Source organism: Taudactylus pleione, unplaced genomic scaffold (genome assembly GCF_031769625.1).
Source record: "Taudactylus pleione unplaced genomic scaffold, aTauple2 ptg000201l, whole genome shotgun sequence".
Lineage (NCBI taxonomy): Eukaryota > Metazoa > Chordata > Amphibia > Anura > Myobatrachidae > Taudactylus > Taudactylus pleione.
Window position 1 is genome coordinate 49,328,450 of NW_028284603.1, and position 24,497 is coordinate 49,352,946.

General features: G+C 46.8%; 2 protein-coding genes across 2 annotated transcripts in view; one reads left to right on the plus strand and one right to left on the minus strand.

The window, feature by feature from the left end:
* ABHD12 (abhydrolase domain containing 12, lysophospholipase) overlaps positions 1 to 6,688 on the minus strand; it is a 136,437-nt gene extending 129,749 nt beyond the window's left edge. Inside the window, exon 1 of the mRNA XM_088477363.1 lies at positions 6,459 to 6,688. Coding sequence (XP_088333489.1) covers positions 6,459 to 6,508 — 50 coding nt within the window. The 5' untranslated portion in view covers positions 6,509 to 6,688. The remainder of the gene's footprint in view (positions 1 to 6,458) is intronic.
* The window catches only part of GINS1 (GINS complex subunit 1), a 29,372-nt gene continuing 11,513 nt past the window's right edge, over positions 6,639 to 24,497 (plus strand). Inside the window, exons 1-4 of the mRNA XM_088477365.1 lie at positions 6,639 to 7,039; positions 17,064 to 17,128; positions 20,366 to 20,464; positions 24,270 to 24,360. Coding sequence (XP_088333491.1) covers positions 6,965 to 7,039; positions 17,064 to 17,128; positions 20,366 to 20,464; positions 24,270 to 24,360 — 330 coding nt within the window. The 5' untranslated portion in view covers positions 6,639 to 6,964. The remainder of the gene's footprint in view (positions 7,040 to 17,063; positions 17,129 to 20,365; positions 20,465 to 24,269; positions 24,361 to 24,497) is intronic.

Below are 24,497 nucleotides of genomic sequence, written 5' to 3' on the forward strand. Positions count from 1 at the left end.
GGGTTGTAAGAGTCTTAGCAAAACAAGCCCAGGGCGGTTCCTGCACAGGCGCAGTGACAGAAATCGGGCGTGATATGAGATAAAATGCCCTACATATTCCCTCAGTGTTCCCATCACCCTCCGCTAACTGTACATTACATGTGGTACATTTTAGCTGAAGAGGATATTCACGTTCACTCCCAGACATGATGAGTGTAAACGGAGCGTATGTGACTCCCCACACAGAAAAATACTTTTACTGTGAGGCAATAAACACCCTGCACCGCACCGCAAGGGCTTTCGCAGAGAAGAACAGGAATAGTAAAAATGGGTGACAGTCAGAAGTGAAAGTACAGGCAGACAGTGCTAGCAGTAAGTCACATACAATGCAGAAATAAATCCCTGCACTACAAGAACTATGATCAACTACGCAGACCAGAGCCCGGTAGGAAACAGTGCTGTACACTCTGATCTTATCGAAGGACAGGTATGCGGGGAACCCAGACCACGATGCCACCTGTATCACCAGCCAGCAGCGTTCGCACACTTCCTTATAGAAAATGGCCGCCAAGGAGCTGAGAGGAGGCGGGCCAGGGGGAGGAGCGCTGACACGGTCAGCCAGACCGCTGTGGAAAGGCACTGTGCAGCGGGGGAGGTGCCGGCTGTAATACAGGGAAGGCACACTCCCCTGGCATGCTATTAACTCCTGGGACGCTGGAACAGATCCATACTGCAGCAGCCCTCTGTCCCTGGTGTTCTATTGGAAAGCGCAGGATCAGTACCTGGCTTCACGCGCAGCCTGCCTCAGGGAGCCCCATGCCTGAGACAACAATGACTGTGAATCGGCGGGTACCCACCGCGGGACCCCGCCGCTTACCTGAACCCCCGTGAATCCAGCCACAGTCAAGGATAGTCCGGGGTCACCGCTAGCTGGGACCCCAGACACCCACCAGCATCCCTAGATCAGTTACGGCGTTCTGGTCCGGCGGGGTGAAGGAGCGGCAGCATAGACGTCTTGATGACTGTCTATGCTGGCCAGCTCATCTTGTGCAGCAAAGCTGCCTTAAAATAACTTCAGGGGCTGTCCACAGCCCCCCTCTGAAAAATGGTGATCCGACTCCGAGCACTTACGAAACGGATTTGCCTTGGCTTGGGGGCAGGGTATAGGAGAGGGACCCCAGTGCATCCTGGGAGGCTGAAAACTTAACTCTGTGGTGCCTGATGTCTGCCGCCATCACCTATACCCCAAGGTATCCTGTGGATACCCTATGGACCCTGAAGTAGAAAATATTATTTCCTAAGAGAATTTCTGAAACATTTAAAAATGTGCTCTAGTTTCACTATTAATTCCCAAGTGCGCACAACCATAAAGTATTAGTAATGGCAAATGGAGTACTCATATTTTAGAAAAAAAAACAAAAAAAACACAAAGCAAAAATAATCAAATGATAAACGGGCCTAATGTCTGTCCCATAGTTGTGCATAAGAGAGCTGCAGGGATACCCCACCCCCTCACTCTCTTCATGATTCTCATTGGCTGTCTGCCAGGAGTAGCGTGGAACCATGGCGCCGGAGAAAGTGCACGTCATAGCACCCCCCCCCCTCATACTGAACTGTGCCAGTGGGGTAGGGCCAGCCTGTGGGGGAATACTGAAGTGAAGAGAAAACAGCAAACAGTGGCAGTATCACGCTGGGCATTGAGGTCCCATTGGGGGAATAGAATGCTTCGGTGATGCACTATCTGACAGTAAGGGGTAGCTCCTTTGTTACTGCTTTATTTATGTATAGCTCCTAGGATCTGACTTTTATCTCCTTTGAATCATTGTTATCAGTCAATAGAGGAGATTATATATTCTGATCATTTAACTTAAACTGACAGAATACATGTACTAGAGTGAGATTCCACAGAGTGCACAGCTTATTACTGCAATTACTGCCCCAAGCAGCTATCACTGGAGTGGGAACACCTATGGGAAGCTCCCGTCTCAGCTATGCACCTACTTCGCAAATATACATTGCACCTATATCAATGAGAGTACTACTAATCATATTCTGTCTACCACCATTATTATTATTCCAGATCTCCTAATAATATTTTTAAAAAATCCGTAATTTATTTAGGATATAGAGCAAACTAACTGAGATAAAACTAACAGGCGTCTGTCATACTGTGCAGCGCCCCATGAATTCCGGAACCCTGGATGGCGGCGCCAATGCTCCACTGGAAGCACCACATCCCACCCACCACCGCAGGAGGAATTCCTGAACTGATAAGCCCCCCCCCCCCCCCAATTTAACCTTATCTGGGTGGACTTTGTGGGTGCATGGCTTGCAGAGCATGCTGAACGTTGGAGCAGATTCTGTGGGGGTGTGGCATACAGAATGGAAGCAAGACAGGCTAAAAGGCAGTTCTATCAGGAGCCTAACAGACTCCCTCCCTCCCTGATTCAGAGAGGTGCCATCAGGCTGGTTAGACTGTATTAATCACTGGTTTCTGTAGTGTAGCCTGTAAGTGGATTTGGCTAAACAATAATGAAGCAGACCTGTTGGAGTAGGGAGGCCATCAAGGCTATAATATATGGCGACTCCCCACGGTTAAGGCAAGTGTTGGTAAGTGGGGAGGCAATGCTTATGCTGAAAGGGATGGCTTAATCATTAGGATGGCAACAGAGGGAATATTGACTTTGTTGATGGTTGCACCTGGCTAAAATAGGGCGCAAGGCAGTACTGTGGGCATCATTCAGAGATGGACACAGCTCTACTTACAGTTGAGCGATTATCGGTGATTTGCGTATGAGGCTGATTCGCACTGCACATGCATCAACTTTCATTACCGTCTGCATTTGCAGGGAGAATTTGCCTACAGTGTGAGTGACAGAGAGAGAGTTTGGGGTGAGGTAACAGGGAGTGGGGGATAAAATGCAGACGTGTCGCAACCTTTCTTGGGCGTCATCCCGTAGGCAGTAAAAATGGCTCCAGCGTCTCAGTTCCCCCGGCGTGACCACAGGGTTACTCAGAAGGCCGGTAATAGACTGTTCTGTGACTGATGCTACGTCTTTGCACTAAGTCACTTTTTGCGAAGATGCTAGCAGGCGTCTCAATGCAAATCCTGGTGGCTGCGGCATTTGCATATTTTCGCACAGCCCCTGCATACTAATATGCAGCAGCTGCAGCATTGGTCCCATCTCTGAATCAGGTCCTTTGTCTTTTGTATTGCGAGGTGAAATGAGAGATGTACGGGAATATTGTAAATCAATATGATCAGTAAAGAGAGATGAGGACTCCTGCACTAGTAACTCAATGCACACCCAGGAGCACCAGGTTTACCCGCGCAAAGCATTTAAACCCGTTTAAAGTACTACTTTGGGCTACCAAAGTTCTGTTTGGGCGCCCAATGTGCTGACTTATTGCACATTTCTGCTTGCAGATGTGAGCAGAAATGTGTGCAGCTTCGGCAATTCACGTCCAAATGGAGAAACAGTTGAATTGCTCTGTTGGGCGCCCAAAATAAATAGCCACAGTAAAAACAATTGTATTGCCCCATCGAGCGGCTGATTGGTCAGTGTGTATAGCTTACAAATTGGCAGTTCGGTTTCCGGATTGGGAACTGTGCGCACAGCATCAGTGGCTTAAGCAGCATACACACACAACGATTTTTTGAACGATTATCGTTAAAAAAAATCGTTCAGTTTCTGAGTTATAACAATGAACGATTATCGTTCATGTGCGTTCACGTTTGTAGTTCAGTCACTGACCAACCCAACGATTTTCATTAAGGGAATATGCAAAAATCGTTCGTAGTTCAAAAAAATCGTTCATTACATTTAGTAAATGAAAGATTTTAGTAAACGATTTTTGTTCATTTTTCCCTTGAAAAAATTAATGAAAATCGTTTATTAAAATCGTTCATTTTTTACAAAATCGTTGTGTGTGTATGCAGCTTTTGTATACTGGCTCCAATTAAAACTATTTTAGTTATTTGCACTCTCCTTTTAAAGCTATGCTTAATATGAAATTGCTAACATTTTTATTCTCGATTACAGGATGCCAATCTTAAAGGAAAAGGTCAGGATATAAAAAAAAAAAAAAAACATTAAAAATGAATTCACTCAGCACAATTCTATGTTACTCCCCATTTCACTAAAATATTCAGGGTTAAAATAAAATATACACTATAGTATGTACTGTGCTGGAGGTTCAGCCATGTTTGACAACATACAGTAAAACTCTGTATCAGGCTACTCACTGCTTAAAGTGTCCACTGATATTACTTCCCTTGCTTCTCTCTCCTATGGAGGTTTCTCACGCAGGTGGCCACTAATGTGGTGGAGTTTGCATCCTCAGAATGATCCCCAGCGCGCACAGCAACTCCTAAATGGCCTTCACACAGTCTTTCTTCAACCACTCCTCTTTTCGATTTCTACCCTGTCCTGACCTAATTCTGCAATCTTTCTTTTTGGGAGATGTATCAAGCAGTCTAAAGAGTGGGTAAGAGAACAGGTAGAGAAGTTGCTCATAGCAACCGATCTTATGGCTAGCAATTGTAAAGTACATTTAATAAAATGAAAGAAGCTGATTGGTTCATATCTCCACTCTTTTCACTGTTTGATACATCTGCCAGAATGTGGCTGTACTTCACCACAACCTACAAAGCAGACCCAGTCACCACACAATGGGACAGATGTATGAAAGTGCAGAGTGATAAACTACCAGCCACTCAGCTCCTTACTGTCATGTTACAGGCTGTGTTTGAAAAATGACAGTTGGGAGCTGATTGGTTGGTCGTTCATCTATCACTCTCCACTTTATCACTTCCCAAAGCTTCATACATCTGCCCCCCCTATCTTTGGGCGGGGGGGCTTGCTCTGCAGGGAGAGGCACAGTGGAGGAAGGGGCTGTGATCAGTGGGCCACCCACGTAAGGGCACAGCACATTTTGACATATTAAAAAAAAAAAAAATCGGACATTCCTAGCGGGTATGCCACACCTTCCCTGGAAACCACCCTCAGTTCTTTTTCGCCATTACTGAAACCAAGGTCTTTATACTCCTCTCTTCCAGTTCAACCTCAATTTGTCTGGTAAACCTTAGTACCTTCCATCTCCTCCATTCCCTATCCCCTAATTCATGTTGCCACTTCACTAACGCTTTCAAACTGTTCATCTCCACAGACTTTTTACCCTCTTCCCAGAAAAGACAAACAGAAATGTGAGGTTATCTATAGTAAGCAATCAGATGTTTAAGCTGGCCATACACAGCACTGATCATACATCAGACCCGCAGACAGGTCATGGGAGGAGCCCACTGCCTAAGGATGGACATTAGTGATGGCCATCAGTGGGTTAAATCATCTATGGTGCCATCAGTGAATACAATCAATTACATTAAATCATCGAAGGTGAGCCATCAATGGTTTGCACCCATTGATGGCCACAACATGCTGGGGGAAATGGCGGACCAATCAGCAAAGGGGGCGGGGTTCAGCAGGCCACCAGTGGGCTGGACTAAATTTTCCAAATCTGGCAGCTATGAGGGTGCAAAAATAAAAACAACTGGCTCTCAGTCTGTATTTGATGGTGAAGATTAGAACCATCAGATCTCTGTCGCCGATGGTTTATTGATGGTTGCTACCCATCAATGGTCGATGGTGATCTCTAAATGGACATTGGAAACTGATGGTTGGCAAGAAGCATTAATGTTCCAGATTTCATGGGAATGCTTTTTGTCATTTTATACCGAGTTTGCAATTATAATCATTCAAACCAGTCATTTAATTGATTCGTTTGCTTGGTTATTCTGCCCCGTATGGCCAGTTTAACAATCGGTTTTCTAGTGCCGTTTAGAAAATTATAACAAACATCTAATTCGTTGCTATGAGCTATGCCACCATTTTTCCTTTGCAGACATTTTTAAAATGGATGAGCTTTAAGGACAATGGGGTCTATTTACTAAGCCTTGGATGGAGATAAAGTGGACGGAGGTAAGGTACCAGCCAACCAGTTCCTAACTGTCATTTTCCAAACACAGCCTGTGACATGGCAGTTAGGAGCTGATTGGCTGGTACCTTATCACCATTCACTTTATCTCCATCCACGGCTTAGTAAATAGACCCCTCTGTCTTTTGGCAGCTGCTGTAGTTATTTTCCCCCCTTACATTATTAACCTTGCAGTTCTCTGATCTCAGATAATACAGACTACAGTGATTCAACAAAATTTTCTCTAGCAGCCAATGGGTTAAGGCTTACATCACTGCATACAGCGGCTGAGATCTCTGTATCACCAATGCTCCTGCATGATTAAATGCCAAATAATTATTTACGTCATTTAACAAAAATAGGTACACATGATGTCATTACTGCAGGAACAAATGCAGAGACACCATCCTATCTATTGCACAAACAGAAATCGGAACCGTACTGACTGAACCAAATTCCCTCCCCACCATCATTCAGCCACCCACCTGTGTCTCAGGGGCACTCACCTGCGACTCCGTGGACACCAGCCACGCATGAGTTCTCCCAGGTCGATCATAAGCCTTAAATAATGATTGTCCTTCCTCGGCTACCGTAACCATACTCCCATAGTCTGGGGGCGAGAATCCTCTCTGTCATTGGCCAGGTGACAGTTGGCGCCAGATTCGCCATATAAGCGCTGACAGTTTTGGTTGATTTCAGAATAATTTGGTACACAAGGCGGCCATGTTTGTTCAGGGCAAACTCGTGAAAGCAAGGAAGAGACAAAGAAGGATCCTCATAGATCAGTACTGGCATACAAATCGAAACCATCGAAATAGCGACAAGGGATAACCTGTGGAAATATTTGCTAATATTGAAGTTTATTTTTAAAGGGGGCATGCAGGTTTGCCAGGGCTAATGATGGCGTTACAGGCCTCTCGGGTACCGCCTGGATAAAGATTACATTTGTGTACTTTTGCCCTGGGCTCAGCGCGGTGTCTATGAGACAGAGAGATCTTACACGTAGAGCGGTATGTTTTGTGAAAAGGCGATTGAGTTGATCCGGGAGTTGCAGCGAGCCTCGGATGGACAGCTGCCGGCCTTCAATGTGAGTGAGCCGTGTGGTGTGTGCGGGGGTCTCAGTGAGAGGCTTTGCTGGCACAGTAACGTTGTACTTCACAGCCATTGTGATACTGTTTGTAGACTTCTTTATATCGGGCTATCTGTGGCTCCCAAGATAATGTATATGAAATGCTGAAACTTGTAGTGCCAGCTGGAGAGCCCCTGGTTCCTTACTACTGCGATATATTTCAGCAAAGTAATAATATACATGTTTCCTATCCCCAACACATCACCTAGCAGAACTGACTTTTTTTAAAAAAAATTTTTAATTTATATAATGTTTTACACCTATATTCATATGGGGGAGTTCAATTTCTTGACATTGATGCAAGGTGCCGTTCCAGAACGGAACATCACATTATGGGGCAGATGTATGAAGGTATGTGAAGTGATAAAGTGGAGAGTGATAAAGTGGAGAGTGATAAATGACCAGCCAATCAGCTCCCAACTGACATTTTTCAAACACAGCCTGTAACATGACAGTAGGGAGCTGAGTGGCTGGACGGTTATCACTCTGCACTTTTATCACTTTCCAGAGCTTCATACATCTGCACCACTGTCTGCCATCATTGTAAACTTTCTCTTGAACCCCATAGTGGTGTGAGGGAATACTTGCTCAGTAGCACATTGCGCACAATTTAATTTCTCCATAGGCTACAAATTCTATGAGATGAGGGCAAAGGCACCACAATGGCCCTGGTGCCCAATAAAGAGGAGGAGCGGTCAATGGTCTGAAAAAGGGAGTGATTCAAAAGGTCGACAATAATTTGTTCGACATGATAAAAGTTGAACAGTACAGAAAGTCGACACAGAAATGGTTGATTCATTTTTTTTTTTTTTTCTCTAACCTTAATCTTCACCCTAGCCCTACCTCCTAGTGCCTAACCCTCCTGTAAGTACCTAACCCTAATGGAGCATACACACAGTCAGATGAACGCAGGACGCTCGCAAGCGGGTCGATGTTGCCCCACTGCGCATGTGCACGACGGAGGGAGCTCCGGCGTGCGCATGCGCGAGACCCGGTTAGCGACGGGCTCTCCGTCGCTCCGGGTCTCGCACCAAAGGGGGCGTGCTGTCGATGTTGATTGACAGCATGCCCCCTTTGGTGGGCGTGCCGGGGGCGTGGCTGCCAGACGGAGGCGTTCCCATGGGAACGCCTACCGTCTGAAGCCGGCCCCATTGACTAGTGCTTGTGGCAGCGAGACCCTACCGCAGGGTCTCCATTGCAAGCCAGATGGTCGCGATGGTCTTGACCATCGCGACCATCATCATGGACGCTTGCATAAGCTGTGGGTGGTCACCCACAGCTATGCGAGCGTCCAGGAGCACGCTCCATTTTCATGGAGGAGGGCCCTGATTCAGAGCGAGCGCTCTGGTCAGAGCGTTCGGCTCTGAATCAGGCCCTGTGTTCGCAGCACTGTAGCCCTCCAGACACTGAATCTGGGAGGTTGATTGTAGCGAAAGGTGCAGTGAGTATAACTTCCTGCATGGTATGTGACTTTTGCTAGTGATGCTGTCTGTGCTAATTTCTGATGATCCCTTTTTTTTCTCCTACTGCCCGCAGGTGTGTGGGGGAGGGGTGTTCTTTCTGTGTACCTCACTTATATAAATCTAAGTATTTGTGAGGTCAGTCACATACAGTGGTGTGCTACTCAGTGCCATATTGTGGGCTGTTTGTGTAGCATACTTGGGACTGTGCAGGTGTAATACGCCTTACCTCTTCGGTGATACATAGTTATTGTGTCATGTCTGATGAGGAGAATGAGCACTCCGTGGCTCCTGTGTTGTTTTCCTGCCGGCACAGTTCGGCAGGGTGTTGATGGGGTGGATTTGTCTCAGGACGGTCTGTGCCAGCTGGTACCTGGTCCCTCTAAACCCCCGGCGGCGCAGGATCCTCCTTGGGCGATGTTTTCACAAGTGCTTGCGTCAATCGCGGACCGTCTTGCGGTCCCGACTGCGGTCCCTTCTAGGGCGTTGTCCAAGCCTACCATCCCCCATTCCCCAGGTGTTCCGCATTTGTTGCAGTCTCCCCCCGGGTCTCAGACTGTGAGTCCTTATTCGGGGTTGCCTGTGTACGTACAGTCTCCCACAGTGACGCAGCAGTCAATGGTACCCTTTCAGGGGTATCCTCAGGCGGTACCCCCTCCCTGGGTGGATGTACTCTCCAGCTCTGTTTAGAGCCTGGTGGCCTCGTCGTCGGCTTTTCAGTCGATGTTAAACAGTGATTTGCCCCCAAAGGCGTCCAAGCGACCCGTTCCGGCTTCACTGGCGGCGCAGTACACGGACGTGTCTTCGGATGACGGAGAGGTACATGAGGACTCTGACTTGGATGCCGTGGCCCAGGAGGTGGAGACTAAGTCCTCCATTAATGTGCCGGCATTGGTTAGGGCGGTGCGGGCCATCCTTCATATAGAGGAGGATGTGCCGGCTCCCAGGTCGAAGTATCCTAATTTTAAAAAGGCCAACGTAGCTTTGACTGGTTTTCCCCTGTCCGACCAGTTGACGGATCATATGGCAGGGGCCTGGCAGTTGCCCAGCAAGAGATTCCAACCACAGAAACGGTTGGCATCCAACTATCATTTTCCTGAGGCTCATTGCAGGAAATGGGAAACCCCGCCTGCGGTGGATTCCCATGTCAACCGCTTAATTAAAAGCGCTACTTTGCCATTACCGTCTATCTCCTCCCTGAAGGATCCCACGGACAGGAAAGTGGAGACTTGTTTAAAGTCTATCTACTCTCTCTGGGGCAGTGGCCCGTCCGTCTATGGCCATCTCTTGGGTGGTTAAGGCCATTGAGAACTGGGTCAACACTTTGGAAGATACCTTTCCGGACGATGCTCCGGATATCCAGAGAGTGTTGATAGGACAGATGAGATGCGGCTTGCTATATTGGGGAAGCCTCATTGGATGCAAGCCTGGGACCTCTAGGGTGTCGGCTGCAGCTGTGTCAGCATGTCGGTCTTTGTGGCTGCGGTCCTGGAGGGCTGATGCGGATTCTAAAAAGGGCCTGGAGACCTTTTTAATGGAGAGTTGCTATTTGGTCCAGATTTGGACAAAATAGTGGATACTCTGGCTAAATCAAAGTCTGCCTTCCTCCCTTCGGCTTCAGCGCCGGCTAAGGTGAGGAGCTCAGCCTTTCGGTCCTGTCGGGTTCAGGGAAAGGCCAAGGGTCAGTCCTTCCCGAGGCAGTCGGCGACTAAGACCGCCTTGAAGCCCAAGAAGCAGGCCTGGAGTGCCAGGTGCCCTTCTTCCAAACAGGAAGATAAACCTTTGCCTGATGGGACGGGCCTCCCTCTGGGGACCCCAGAATGGGAGGCTGACTTCTTCAATTAGCCCAGTGCTGGCACAATACCACCACGGATACCTTCTCAGGACAAAACCAAGGCTTTGCAGATTCAGGAGGCTATAGAGTCCTTGCTGAAAGCAGGGGTCATTGTTCCCGTTTCTCAATCACAATGAGGGACGGGGTACTACTCTACTCTGTTTCTGGTGCAGAAACCCAATGGTTCTCATCGCCCTATCCTCAATTTGAAGACTATGAACAAATTCCTTGAGTTCCCGAATTCAGGATGGAAACGATACGTTCCATCATTCTGGCGATGGAACCTGGGGATTACATGGTCTCCCTGGATATCCAGGACGCCTACCTTCATGTTCTGATAGCACCTTTGCACCAGCGGTATCTGAGGTTCGCTATCCTTTAGCATCATTATCAGTTCTGGGCGCTACCCTTTGGCCTCTCCTCGGCACCAAAGGTATTCACCAAAGTGATGGCAATCATGGCCGCACATCTTCGGAACCAGAATGTACAGCTGCTGCCGTTTCTGGACGACCTCCTTTTGCTGGTGAACTCTCCCTGGAGGTACTGCTTCAACATCTCCACCTGGCGATCGCTTGCCTGCAAGCGCACGAGTGGTTGATAAATTGGAGAAAGTCCTCCCTGATTCCATCACAGCGGATGGTTCATTTGGGAGCCCTGCTAGATTCTCGTCAGCAAAGGATCTTCCAGACTCCGGAGCAGGTCTCCTCCCTACAGCTGCGGATACACAGTTGCCTGAGCAGTTGCCACCTGTCGGTCCATTCAGCTATGAGAGTTCTGGGGTCCATGGTGTTGGCATTCGACATGATGGAATTTGCCCAGTTCTATTCACGGCCCCTGCAGGGGCTGATTCTATCAGAATGGAACGGGTTACCTCACCAGATCCGCTCTCAGATGCTGGTGTTGTCCTCGGAGGTTCGACAGTCTTTGGCTTGGTGGCTTCAGACAGCTCATCTGGTCGAGGGGCGCCCCTTTTGGGTCCCGGACTGGGTCCTGCTCACAACAGATGCCAGTCTCCGGGGTTGGGGGGCAGTGACAGGCTCGTTGTCACTTCAGAGTCGTTGGTCTGCACAAGCAGCACTTCTCCCCATCAACATCCTGGAACTGCGGTCGGTGTACAGGGCCTTGCAGTCGTCCGGCACCGCTCTTCAAGGAAGGGGCGGTTCAAGTTCAGTCCGACAACGCCACCACGGTCAAGAATAGAGACGCAGGCGCATGTCTGGTAGACGCGCTGTCGGTGAAATGGACGTTTCACCTGGCATATGTTTCCTCCGATATCCCTGCTACCTCTGGTCCTGCGGAAATTCAAGCAGGACGGCGGCATGCTCGTGCTGGTGGCTCCGGCGTGGCCCAGACGTCCTTGGTACTCCGATCTGCGGAGCCTCTCCATCGACGCTCCGTACCTTCTTCCTCAGCGTCAGGACTTGTTGTCTCAAGGGCCCTGCCTTTACCCAGATCTGGGTCGGCTGTCTTTGATGGCGTGGCTCTTAAGACAGCCGTCTTAAGGTCTCGGGGCTTCTCGGGTTCGGTTATTAGTACCATGCTCAGGGCACGCAAGCCTGCTTCCGCACGGATTTACCACAGGGTGTGGCGCACTTACTTTCAGTGGTGTGAGTCCAGAAACTATGATCCTCAGGTGTTCCGAGTTTCTAGGATCTTGGAATTTCTTCAATCGGGTTTGGACCTAGGCTTACGACTTGCCTCTCTGAAGGTTCATGTGTCCACGTTGTCCATGTGGTTCCAACGACTGATTGCTACACTGACAGATGTTCACACTTTTTTATTTAAGGTGTTCTCCGAATCCAGCCTCCCTTCGTGGCTCCTTGGGACTTGGCGGTGGTTCTTCGGGTCCTGCAGGGTCCTCCTTTTGAGCCTCTTGAGTCGGTGGAGCTCAAGTGGTTAACGTTTAAGACCATTTTTCTCCTGGCAATTGCTTCTGCCAGTAGGGTGTCAGAGTTTGGGGGCGCCTTCCTGTCGCCCCCCCCTCCCCCTTTTCTGATTTTTCACCAGGACAGAGCGGTGCTCCGCACTCATCCTGAGGTTTTACCTAAAGTGGTTTCGAAGTTCCACATCAATCAGGAACTTGTTGTGCCAGCTTTTCAGTCACCTGATCTTTCAGTTGGTGAGTCTTCCTTGGATGTAGTCCGTGCGCTTAGAATCTATGTGGACCAGACTGCTTCTGTTATAAAGTCTGATTCATTGTTTGTCCTCTTTGGTTTTCACAGGAGGGGTTGGCCTGCCAACAAACAAACGTTAGCCCGTTGGCTTTGTTCCTTTATTTGTGAGGCTTATGCACAGGAGGATTTACCTGTGCCAGCCTCGGTTAAGGCTCATTCCACTCGTTCTGTGGGTCCCTTTTGGGCTGCTAGACGTGGCGCCTCTGCTGTTCAGCTATGTAAGGCGGTCACCTGGTCTTCCATTCAGATGTTTTTGGGGTTCTATGCGTTTGACACCTTTGCCTCTCAGGATGCATCCTTCGGGCGCCGGGTTCTCCTTTCTGCACAGGAGCGTCCCCGCCCTTAGTTGAACTGCTTTGGGACATCCCCAAGGTCAACCCTGTGGACCCTGAAATAGAAAACAAGAGCTATGGTAAGAAGTTACCTTTATCTCTTTCTACGAAGTCATAGGGTCCACAGGGCGCCCGTCCTGACGCACCTGGCTTCATATGGGCTGTGTGGCTGGTCACCGGTTTTTCCGTCTCCCATTTCTGTGAGTATGGTTTCTTGTGTGTTCCAGTCTTCCTTCTCTCTGTTTAGTCTCCTCCTCCGGCCTTGGCTGCTTACCAACTGAGGTGCCTGTGGCTCAGGGGCGGGGTATAGAGGAGAATGGACCCAAGTGCGTCCTGGGAGCAGCAAAAGTTTTAACTGCGTGGTGCCCGTGGATCCAGATCCAGCTATACCCCAAGGTCAACCCTATGGACTTCGTAGAAACAGAGATAACAAAGGTAAGTTCTTACCATATCTCTTGTTTTTGTCATGTCGACCTTTTCATTGTTGACCTTTTGTATGGAACCCCTGAAGAAAGGAGGTCGGGCAGGTTAACCTTATTTTCTCACCTAATGGCGCATACACACGGTCAGATTTTCCCTCAGATCTGTACAATAACTATTTTAAAAATCGTTCATATCTGAAGGAAAATCTGACATATCTGACCTTTTTGTCAGATGAACGATGCGCGTTCCCATTTGTCAGACAACAATATCTGACATCTGGATGTAGTCCGGAAGCCGACGGTCTAAATGCCGACCGCCTGCTTCCAGACACTGTAATCCCGACTAGGGATCAATGACAGGCGTCTAAATCTAGACGCCTGTCATTTGACCGACGGGAGACCGGCGCCCGGCATCTCGATCGAGGGGATGCCGGGCGCCACAGCGGATAGCTGCGGGGGGTGGAGGGTTAGGTTTAGGGCTCCCCGGGGGGACTTAGGGTTAAGCATGCCCCCAGGAGGTTAGGGTTAGGCTAGGGGGAGGGAGGGTTAGGCAGCGGGGAAGGTGGGAGTTAGGTTTAGGCACTTAGAGGGGGGGGTTAGGCCCAGGGGGAAGGTTAGGGTTAGGCACCCTAAAGGAGGGTTAGGGAGTAGAATTAGATTAGTTTATAGTATACTTACCTTTAGGACTATCGGGATTTCCTCCTTTGTCGGGCAGCCGCTGTTGGGATTTGAACCGCCGGCGGTAATACATATCACACCCCTGACATCTGATGTGTTTGCAGTCAGTTTTGGACAATTCCATTCATTTTAATGCAGGCAAAAATTGTTCAAATCGTTCATCTGACATATCTGACCGTGTGTATGCACCATAAGAGGCACTGCAAGCAAGTGAACAGCAGTGGGGTTAGGCAGGGGGAATATCTTTAAGGGTGCTGTTGGGGTTGCTGGCATTCGCATAAGTAAATACAATGCTGAATTATAAAGTAAATCTTATAGTATCCTAAAAAATCTAAATCTCCCTGCTTTGCAGTAATACTTGATTTGCTCACAGTTACTATTATTATTAGAATAGTACCATAACAATACTGTATTTTTCAGATACACCGCACTACGGTCTTTTTTATGTTGGAAGCCAATTAACCTTCTAATGTGTTTTTGGACTGTGAGGCTTATTTATTAAATAATCCAATATGTCCCAATAAAATTAAATTTCTAGTCTATATCGCAGCAATAAGGAATCCTTTTTTTTTTCACTTGTATTTACCAAAGTTTAGTCGCTGGGACACTGGTTCCTAAAATAAACTGTCGTCCTTCAAAGCAGGAGATATCTCCAATATCTCCTGCTTAATAACTTTAATAAATGTGTGTGAAACTTAAACGTGGAAACTGCCGTTTCTGCTTGTTTTAAGAGCGACTTGTTTTATAAGTATGTAGACACCTATGGGAGGAGACTGAAGACTACTTCAGAGATATTTCCCTGGTCAGAATTGAGCCATGGGCCCAGAGCTCTCAGGCCTCTCCACTTTCTGATCTCGTATCACCACCTTTTACCTGCAGCTATGGCAGTTTTTCCAATCCATCAGTATAGAGTTCCAAAAGGTAGGGAGCAGCATTCGCAAAGTGGCAGGAAGTTATCAGTTGGCAGGAGTGACTGCATGCATTTGTTCAGCGAAGCGGGCGGGAGTGTGAAGGGAGATGAGGTCAGCGATGTAAAGGGGAGTGGATTGGGTGAGGGCTTTGTAGGTGAGTGTAAGAACCTTGAATTGGGTTCTAAAGGGGGAAGTGGAGCCAGTGTAGGGCTTGAAGGAGAGGGGAGGCAGATGTAGAACGTTTGGAGAGGAAAATGAGCCGAGCAGCAGCATTGAGGACAGATTGCAGTCGAGAGAGGTGGGAGTCTGGGAGGCTAGATAGGAGGAAGTTACAGTAGTCCAATCTAGAGATGACCAGTGAGTGGATGAGGGTCTTTGTAGCATCCAAGGTGAGAGAGGGTCAAATCCTGGAAATATTTTTTAGATGGAAACGGCAGGACTGAGAGGTGCTGAATGTGTGGTTTGAAGGAGAGGGAGGAGTCCAGGATAACTCCAAGACAGTGCACTTTGGGGCTAAAGCAGATAGTTGTGCCATCAATTGATAATGAAATTGTGGCAAGTGAAGTTATGTGGGAGGGTGGGAAGATGATTAGCTCAGTCTTAGACATGTTAAGTTTAAGAAATCGCTGGGACATCCAGGAAGAGCGAGCTGAGAACACAGTTGGAGATACGGGTGAGGAGAGAGGGGGAGAGGTCAGGGGAGGAAAGGTAGTTCTGAGTATCATCAGCATAGAGATGATATTGGAGGTCTAAGAAGTTGATGAGTTCACCTAAAGAAGATGTGTATATAGGGAGAATAGGAGAGTTCCAAGAACAGAACTTTGGGGAACGCCTACTGTTAGTGGAAGTGGGGAGGAGGAGTAATGAGAGGAGACAGAGAATGTATGGTCAGAGAGGAGAGGGCAGTATCACGTAGAGAGTGAAGGATTTGTAGGAGGAGAGGGTAGTGCAGTGTCAAAAGCAGCAGAGAGGTCAAGGAGACTGAGGGAGTAATGGCCCTTGGATTTTGCAGCAAGGAGGTCATTGCTAACTTTCGTGAGGGCAGTTTCAGTGGAATGGAGAGAACGGAAGCCAGATTGAAATGAGTCAAGGAGGGAGTGGGAGGAAAGAGAAGCAGGAAGGCAGTTGTAAACAATACGCACAAGGAGTTTGGAAGCAAAAGGAAGGAGAGAGATGGGTTGGTAGTTGGAGAGTGTGTAAAGCTGGCCACACATTTAAAGATTCTGTCCAACCAGCCAACTAGTTGATTGGTTAGAATGAAAATCTGGTAACACCTGAAAGCAAATGACAATCATCAATTTTCTCCTAAACGCCGGAAAATGGACAAAAACTGTTGTTTGAACAAATTGTTTAAATCAAACATTTAACAAACTTGTCTGACGACCATATTCATCTGTTTTCTGGCATTTAGGAGCAAATTGCTGATCATCATTTACTCCCATACGTTAACCGATTTTCATTCCAACCAATCAAGTAGCTGGCTGGTTGGACAGATAATCTTTAGATGTGTGGCCAGCTTTAGGATCAAGGGGGGGAGGTTAAAGTCAGGAAGGGATAGGGGGGGAGGTTAAAGGGGGGAGCATCAGATGTGGACCATGACTTCCTTTCCAGATACAGGGGAGAAGGATGACAGAGTTGGTAAGATGGATGGGGAGGGGTGGTCTAGGAAAGGAGGGGGTGGAGTGCCAAGGGTCTGGTGGGATATGATTTCCTGGCATATGGAGTCAATTTTAGATGTAAAGTAGGTGGCAAGGGCAGAGGGTGAGGAGGGAGTTGTAGAGACACTGGGAGTTTGAGACTGGGAGGAGATGAAGTTCTTGAAATATGATTGTTTGGAGAGGGACAGGGCAGCACTGTAGGATGAGAGCTTACATTTTAAATGGAAGAAGTCAGCCTTAGAGCGTGGTTTCCTCCACTGTTGCTCGGCGATTCTTGAACATGTTTGCAGGAGTCTGGTGCATTTGGAATGCCAAGGTTGAGGTGTAAATCTGCGAGGGTGAGTAGTGATCGCCGGAGCAACAGAGTAAAGAGCTGAAGTAAGGGAGTCATTGCGTAGGTAAGTGGCTTCAATATTTGTTGCTACAAAGTTACTAGAACTGACCTCTTGCTTTGTTTAGTATTCTAATAAATCTATACTCCAGTAAGAACCCAACTGTCTATGTATTTTGTAGGAGGATGGAATCCGACAGGTTCTTGAAGAGATGAAAGCTTTGTATGAACAGAACCAGGCAGACGTGTAAGTGGTTGTGGTATATTTATGAATATGAAAGCTATTTAGAAATATACAAATTTGATTCATATATTCCTGTTTCCATCATTAATGGCTGAGGTTCCCAAACTCCTGCCATTACAGTCCACGTTTTAAGGATATTCATGCTTGAACATAGGTGACTTATTAGCACCTCTGTCAATTAGATATAACCATCTGAACTCAAGCATGGATATCCTTAAAACCAGCACTGTAATGGCAGAGTTTGGGAACCTCTGCCATATGGCAATAATTAGATAGATAGTATACTTGTTCCAGACATAAGGAGATATGGGTAAATATACAGTACAATGAGTGGCCGCCACCACCAACATCACATTAAAATCTGTCATATTGCTGTACTGTAACTGTCAGTGGTGAGCTATGAACATCTCGAAAATCTCACCCCAGGAATGGAATATGGGCTATACAATATATATACAGATATATAAATTAACCATATAACAGTTGACATGTATACAGGTCATAGAGTGACTTCTAATATTCTGAATAATTTGCTTCATTCCTTATATTACAAATGTTTTCTTACTGAACCCTAAAAAGAAGTCTATAACTATATTAACATACAGAATTATCATTAAATAAAATAATTTTTTTAAAGTCAGCAGCACTGTGCCTTAACAAAACAGAACTGTGTTATATTTATTTTTTGAACATCGTTAGCAGGACACCAGAGAAGTTCCCCTATTTTATACTGTATAAAGCATATATCTGGATGACGTGCAGCATGGTACTTCTGGTTGGGGTCCTTGGGTTCGTTCTTTGATTCTGTATTGTCATGGTCTTCTAGCAGTGAGTTAGGGGAAGTCTGAGTTGGATCCCAGGTCATTTATTCTGAACATTATAGATATTCTCCTAACACATTAACAAAACCATGGGTATTGACCCACCAAAATCCTCTTTTCTTCAGGATACTCTAAAGATAATTAACAGAAAGGCAGTGTTTAAAATGCACTGGGTTATAAAGGTTCTCATTAATAAGGAATGGGAGCAACTGATCAGACATCAGCCTAATGCAAAGGTTCCCAAACTCCGCCATTAGTGTCCATGTGTTAAGGATATCCGTGCTTGAGTCCAGATGGTTAAATCAAACTGACTGGGATACTTAGTGTTCACTCTAGGTCCGGGGGGCAGACAGGGCGCCGGAACTAGGGCGCATCTGCGCGCGCGTCCGAAAAGGGGTGTGACCAATGAAAAGGGGCTTGTCTTTATGACGCGTCCCCTTTTCGTCACTCTTGGGGGCGTGCCCGGCACTTACGGACTTGCTGGTCAGTCCCCAAGCGCCGCAGTCACTGTGAATGGATGCGGGACAATGCGGCCCGCGGGTGGAGGGCAGAAACCGCATGTTTCAGCGGGGCACCGGGCTGCGCGGCGCCCCACTAAAACAGCCTAGCGGGAACGCTAATACTAATTAAGTCACCTGTGCTCAAGCATGGCTATCCTTAAACCGTGGACTGTAATGGCGGAGATTGGGAAGCCTCTGGCCTATTGTCAAGAGACTTTACTGAATATATCATTGACAAGGCCTCTAAGTGGTGGCCAGCACATAAAATTGATGTTGCTGTAGCTAGTCTAGCCAGGACCCCCATTCCAATGGTAGATGGAGGCCTTTCAGCCTATGGATAGAAAAACAGAGAGCGGTTTCCAAAACCTTCACCTTTCCTTTTAGAACTCTACTGCAGTATGATGTGGTTGTTGCCTCACTCTCAGGCGCTCAGAATGTGTCTTGATACCACGGATGTGCAGGGAAATATTAGTAGCCTGCATCTACTCAAAAGTCTTGGCATCATGTTGATACAATTAAGGGCCTGACTCAGCAGAAGACGCTAATGTGATCGCTGCTGCGCTTTTGCACGGAATGCAGCTGCGAAAATATGCTAATGCCTTCCAAAGCTCAGCCGTTATAAAGACGCCCACTGCTGCCTTCTCATATCCGTCCAATGTCGCTCTTCTGCGTAAACATCGGTACCCTCGGCCAGTCACGCAGCATTTACACAAGTCTGACCAGCCACAAACACTGCAAAACTCCTCGCGCACAGACAGCTCTCATGAAAAACAAGAGACCATCGATCTTTTCTCTAAACGAAGACAGTCAGAAAAACGATCAACTATTGTCCTTACTGTAGGACCAAGCCAAGAGGTATGCTCCATCCACATATACTCTCACAGGATGGATCAGGGATGTCACTGTGCTGGCTAAGATGAAGAAAGGAGACGAGGTGCTGCAGATATAAAGGGCACAATCTACAAGAGCGGTGGCAGCCTCCTGGGCATGCACATATTCTGCTGATGGTCCGATTGGAAGGACAATCCTTCAAGCACTTTTTCAATAACATTTTCATTTTTTGCACTGTCAGTATTCATTTATTCTTGGGCCCATCACCTTTTTCCTATATTGCTTGGGTATATTCCACTATATAATGCTGCTATGTCAGCCCAATATTCTCACAAGTTGTTTCAGGGATGGCATGGGAAAGCTTCTTCAGCACCAGGGAAAGGGTCACACCGTGGACCTCATTCAGACTCGGTCGTAAGGGAAAAGGGGCCGGATATGCAAATGAAGCGCTCGCAAGTTGTGTCGTTAAGATGGGATCATAGCTGGATGAGCGAGGGGAGGTTGCGGCCGTAAGACTAAAAACACGCCCCCTTCTCGTTCGCAATACACGTCATCTTCGGGCATATAAGGATTAATTGAGACCATCGGGAACCATCGGAGCTGGTCGTAGAGCTTAAGGTTGACCATACCCTCTCTTAAGCTCTACGATCAAGTCAGTGTAAAAACCTCCCATGTCACATGTGCCATGACACTACTTAGTTAATTATGCACTCCCATAAACCGTATGCACTCCCATAAAACGCTGTTTGCATAGTCAGGCACGCCTGCGTTCGGATCTCCACTCCCCCGTTCACAAGCACCTTCCCCTGTTACCACCCTCAAACGCTTCATCCTGTCACCTGGCCAAGTTGAAGGAGAGAGAAATTTCTGATCGCAACAGCTAGTTTGCGCACATGCATTGCGAAACTTACGCATGCGCTATTTTGCGAACATCGCTGGGTACGACCGAGCGGCCGCTTACGACCGACTCTGAATGAGGTCCTGTATACCTCTGCTCATTTGGCTAGAGACTAAACCCATGGTAAGGCTGACTTGCTTTATTTCAAGGAAAGGAAATGAACAGTAAATTGATTGTTTTTCCACAACAGTAATGAAGCAAAGACTGAAGGTCGCAGTGATCTAATACCAACCATTAAATTCCGTCATTGCTGCCTGCTGCGAAATCGTCGCTGTACTGTCGCATATCTGTAAGTCTTACACAGGTTGGTTTGGGGAAAGCTTGCCATAAGTGAGCATTGCATTAAACATTTTGTGGTTTGAATGTGACCTATAATAGCTAAAACATGACGGTCTTACTTTCTAATGGGTAATAATGTATTATTGTATTACATTGTGTAAAAATGGTTTGTTATAAATATATGCAAGTATTCCTGAAGATGGGATATTCGAGCTCTTATCAATGGACTCAGTATGGTTCAAAACCCGACAGCGGCAGCCTGACAAGGATGAAAATCCCGATGGTCCCTAGGTAAGTATTCACTAACCTATTCTACCCCCTAACCATCCCTTAGGGGTGCCTAACCCCCCCCCCCCTTCCCCGCCACCTAGACTTAAGTCCGGGGGTGTGCCTAACCCTAACCCCCCCCTCTTCCCCTAGCCTAAACATAACCTCCTGGGGGAGTGCCTATCCCTAAATCGTCCCCCCCCCCCCCCTCCCCAACGGCTGCCCACGCCCAGCTTACCTTCGATCGGTAAGCCGGGTGTTGGGATTTCGACGCCTGCCATTTAACCCTTGCCGGGATTATACAGTCAGGAAGCTGGCGGTCGGGATTCCGTCAATCGGCTTCCCGACTGTTTCCCTTATCAATGCAATGTTTTATTTGTTTCAAAAATATCACTTTCATTTCATACTTCTATCCTAACTAATTTACCCTCCCCTATATGACCGCTAGCACTATTTCAGTAAATAGCTACAATTCTTGCAGTAATGTCACATAGAATTAAAATAAAAATAACTTTTAATGGTGGTTTCAGTTTGTCCCAGTATTTTGGAATAAAATGATTAATGGCAATGTCTAGTATGATTTGTCATGGGTAACTTTGCCAAAGGATGTTCTCTGCTTTAGTTTTGTATGTTCATAGCCGGGAGACAACTAGCAGTGACTCTAAAATGCCACTAGTTGTTACAGTGGTCAGTGTCTGTCATTATCAAATAAAAACAGTGATTAGAAATTGTGGTATGGAAAAATGTAAGTTAATGGAAAGTGCTTGTATTACAGTTGAAGCAGTAGGATGTATACGGTGTATAGCGGCCCACTTTAACGTGTATGTATGTACCCCTCCAGCGTAGTAGGGATTCTGCTTAATTTTTAGATGCTTTTTGACATGACATTATAAAAATACAAATAGCACTACATGTGTGTTTGTATTTTACTAAATAAATTATGTCTTCTGGCTGCTACTAATGTGCGCACGACGGAGCAATTAAATTGTTGCTCCGTTTAGGCTCAAATGCCGCGGATGGACATATTTGTACTCTCGCCCTCCTGAGATGGTGAGCAGAAATGTGCGTAAAATGCTTGTTTTGGGCACACAAACTGCTGTTTGGGTGCGCTAACCAGGACGTTAGACAGGTTTAGCTGCGTAAAATTGACTATTTGGGCAACATGCGTTAAAAGGCATGGGCGCATAAAAACAAAATATCTCACCCCAATCTCCCATAACTTTAGACTTGATCGGGCGTGATAAAACTGAATCGCCCTCCTAGGTGTGTTCATACTGCTGTGGTGACTATAGTTTTGCCAAAACAGCAGTTTTAAATTTTTAATAATTAAACTTTACTCTACAATGTGTCTCTGACTGAGCTGTGGCCATTTTCCAGGGACAAAAATACTCTTGAGAGCTATGTAAATAATTTAGACACTATGGGCCAAATGTAATAGAGTCAGTTTTGGTAAATTGCGAGTTTGGTGCTAAACTCGCAATTTTTCACAACTCTCCAATGTAATAGGGTGTCAGTTCACTTAAACTCGCATTTTTCAGAGTTACTAAAACTCCCCATTCTTAAACGCGCATTCAGATGTTTTCACATTGAAAACAATCAACTCGCCCAATGTAATAGAGTGTCTGTTTTAGACTCGCAAAAAAAAGATTACCAAAAGTCCCCAAATATTAGACCTGCTTCAGGATAGCGCATATATCCTGAGCAGGTCAGATTAACACAGAAACATGCACATATCCATGAGATACGTGCATGTTTCTGTGTGTACTTATGTAAAAGTTTGTAAATGTAAAAAAAAAAATGATGTACTCTCCCTCCCCAAAAACCTTACCTGCCCCGGGCTTTATGAAGCCTGTTCTGGTTCTAAAAATACAGGGGGCAAAATGCGTAGGGAGCCCCTGTATATTAAGAACCAGCACAGGGCTTTGTTGAGCTGGTTCTGGAAAATCAGGGGACAAAACGAGGGGGGGTCCCCTGAACATTCCAAAACCAGCACCGAACTCTTTCTAGCGGGGGGATAATGCCACAGCCAGGGAAAAGCTTTCACCGGTTTCCCCAGCCAAAGCATTATCCCTGCCCACTAGTCAGTCCAGGCTGGGGATCCCTGGGGAGTTGGGTACCCCTCTCCAGGGCACCCCAGGCCTAGACTGATAGCCCTTGGACAGGTGGACGCGATCTACGCATAGGAAAGGTGAATATGGATTTTTTTTTTTTTCAGGTACCCCCATGGATTACTTCGGATACTTGGTGAGTATGTGTGTGTGCGTGTATGTCTTATTAAAATTTTACTTTCACAGTGTATGTTTGTTTATTTACGTATTTCTTTAGTTGTGGAACTACAAGTGCCAGCGGGCCCGTAATGCCCCGCATGCTGGTATTTGTGGTTCTCCAAATACCAGCATGCGAGGGAGGCTTGCTGGTACTTGTGGTTCTACAACTAAAGACAATATGGAAACCTTCATTTTACACTAACACTATCAACCCGGCACCCACGGCCATAGGGTGCCGGGGATAGCCCCGGGCTATCAGTCTAGGCCTGGGGTGCCCTGGAGAGGGGTACCCCTTTATTGGGGTGGGTACCCAACTCCCCAGGGATCCCCAGCCTGGACTGACTAGCGGTCAGGGATAATGCTTTGGCCGGGGAAACCGGTGAAAGGTTTTCCCTGGCTGTGGCATTATCCCCCCGCTAGAAAGAGTTCGGTGCTGGTTTTGGAATGTTCAGGGGACCCCTACTCGTTTTGTCCCCTGATTTTCCAGAACCAGGACCAGCTTAACAAAGCCCTGTGCTGGTTCTTAATATACAGGGGCCCCCTACACATTTTGGCCCCTGTATTTTTAGAAACAGAACAGGCTTTATAAAGCCCGGGGCTGGTAAGGCTTTTGGGGAGGGGGTGCACATCATTTTTTTTTATTATTATTTTTCTTTAAAAAAACACAGAAGCCATCACGGATCTCACTGATCTGTGATGGCTTCTCTAAAACTCGCACCTTTTAAAGCGACTAAGTTTACATAGGGAAAAACTCTCCTACACTCGCAAATGCAGTAGCCTCGAACTGAAAAGTTTGCAGGCTATTGAATTTGCGAGTTTCCGTACAAACTAGCACTTTTTAAAAGTGTGAGAGTGCGAGTTTGTACTGTTACTAAAACGGACACCCTATTACATTTGGCCCTATGGCTTCAACACTGGAGACAAATTTAACTATGGAGGGGATTTGGGGGTATATTTACTAAAAGTGAGAGTTTTTAGAAATAGAGATGTTGCCCATAGCAACCAATCAGATTATAGCTATTATCTTCTAGAAGGTGATAGTTAAATGTTAAGTAGAATCTGATTGGGCAACATCTCCATTTCTAATAACTCTCACTCTAGTAAATATACTCCTGGCAGAGAGATCAGGAGAAAACAGCCAGCATATTCTGTGTGCGTGCGTGCGTGCGTGTGTGTGTGTCTATTTTTAATAAAAATTAAAACAAAAGAACATGGTCCAAATCTCTTGTGTCTAAACTGACGAGGTAATTTTTATCTTGGATCTGTTTTTGCTATTCCCAGGTATGACCGTTTGCTTAGGATCCGCGCTCTCCGATGGGAGTATGGCAGCGTGCTTCCAAATACCCTGAGGTTCCATATGTCTGCAGAAGAGGTTATTTCATCTATTTACTTGTCATCTGTTGATAACTTTTACCTACTGGTTCACTATCTGCTTATTGATTTGAAGATTGCTTCATTTTCATTTCTGAAAACTACGCCGGCCACTGCCTGGCTCCCACTTCAGCTCTC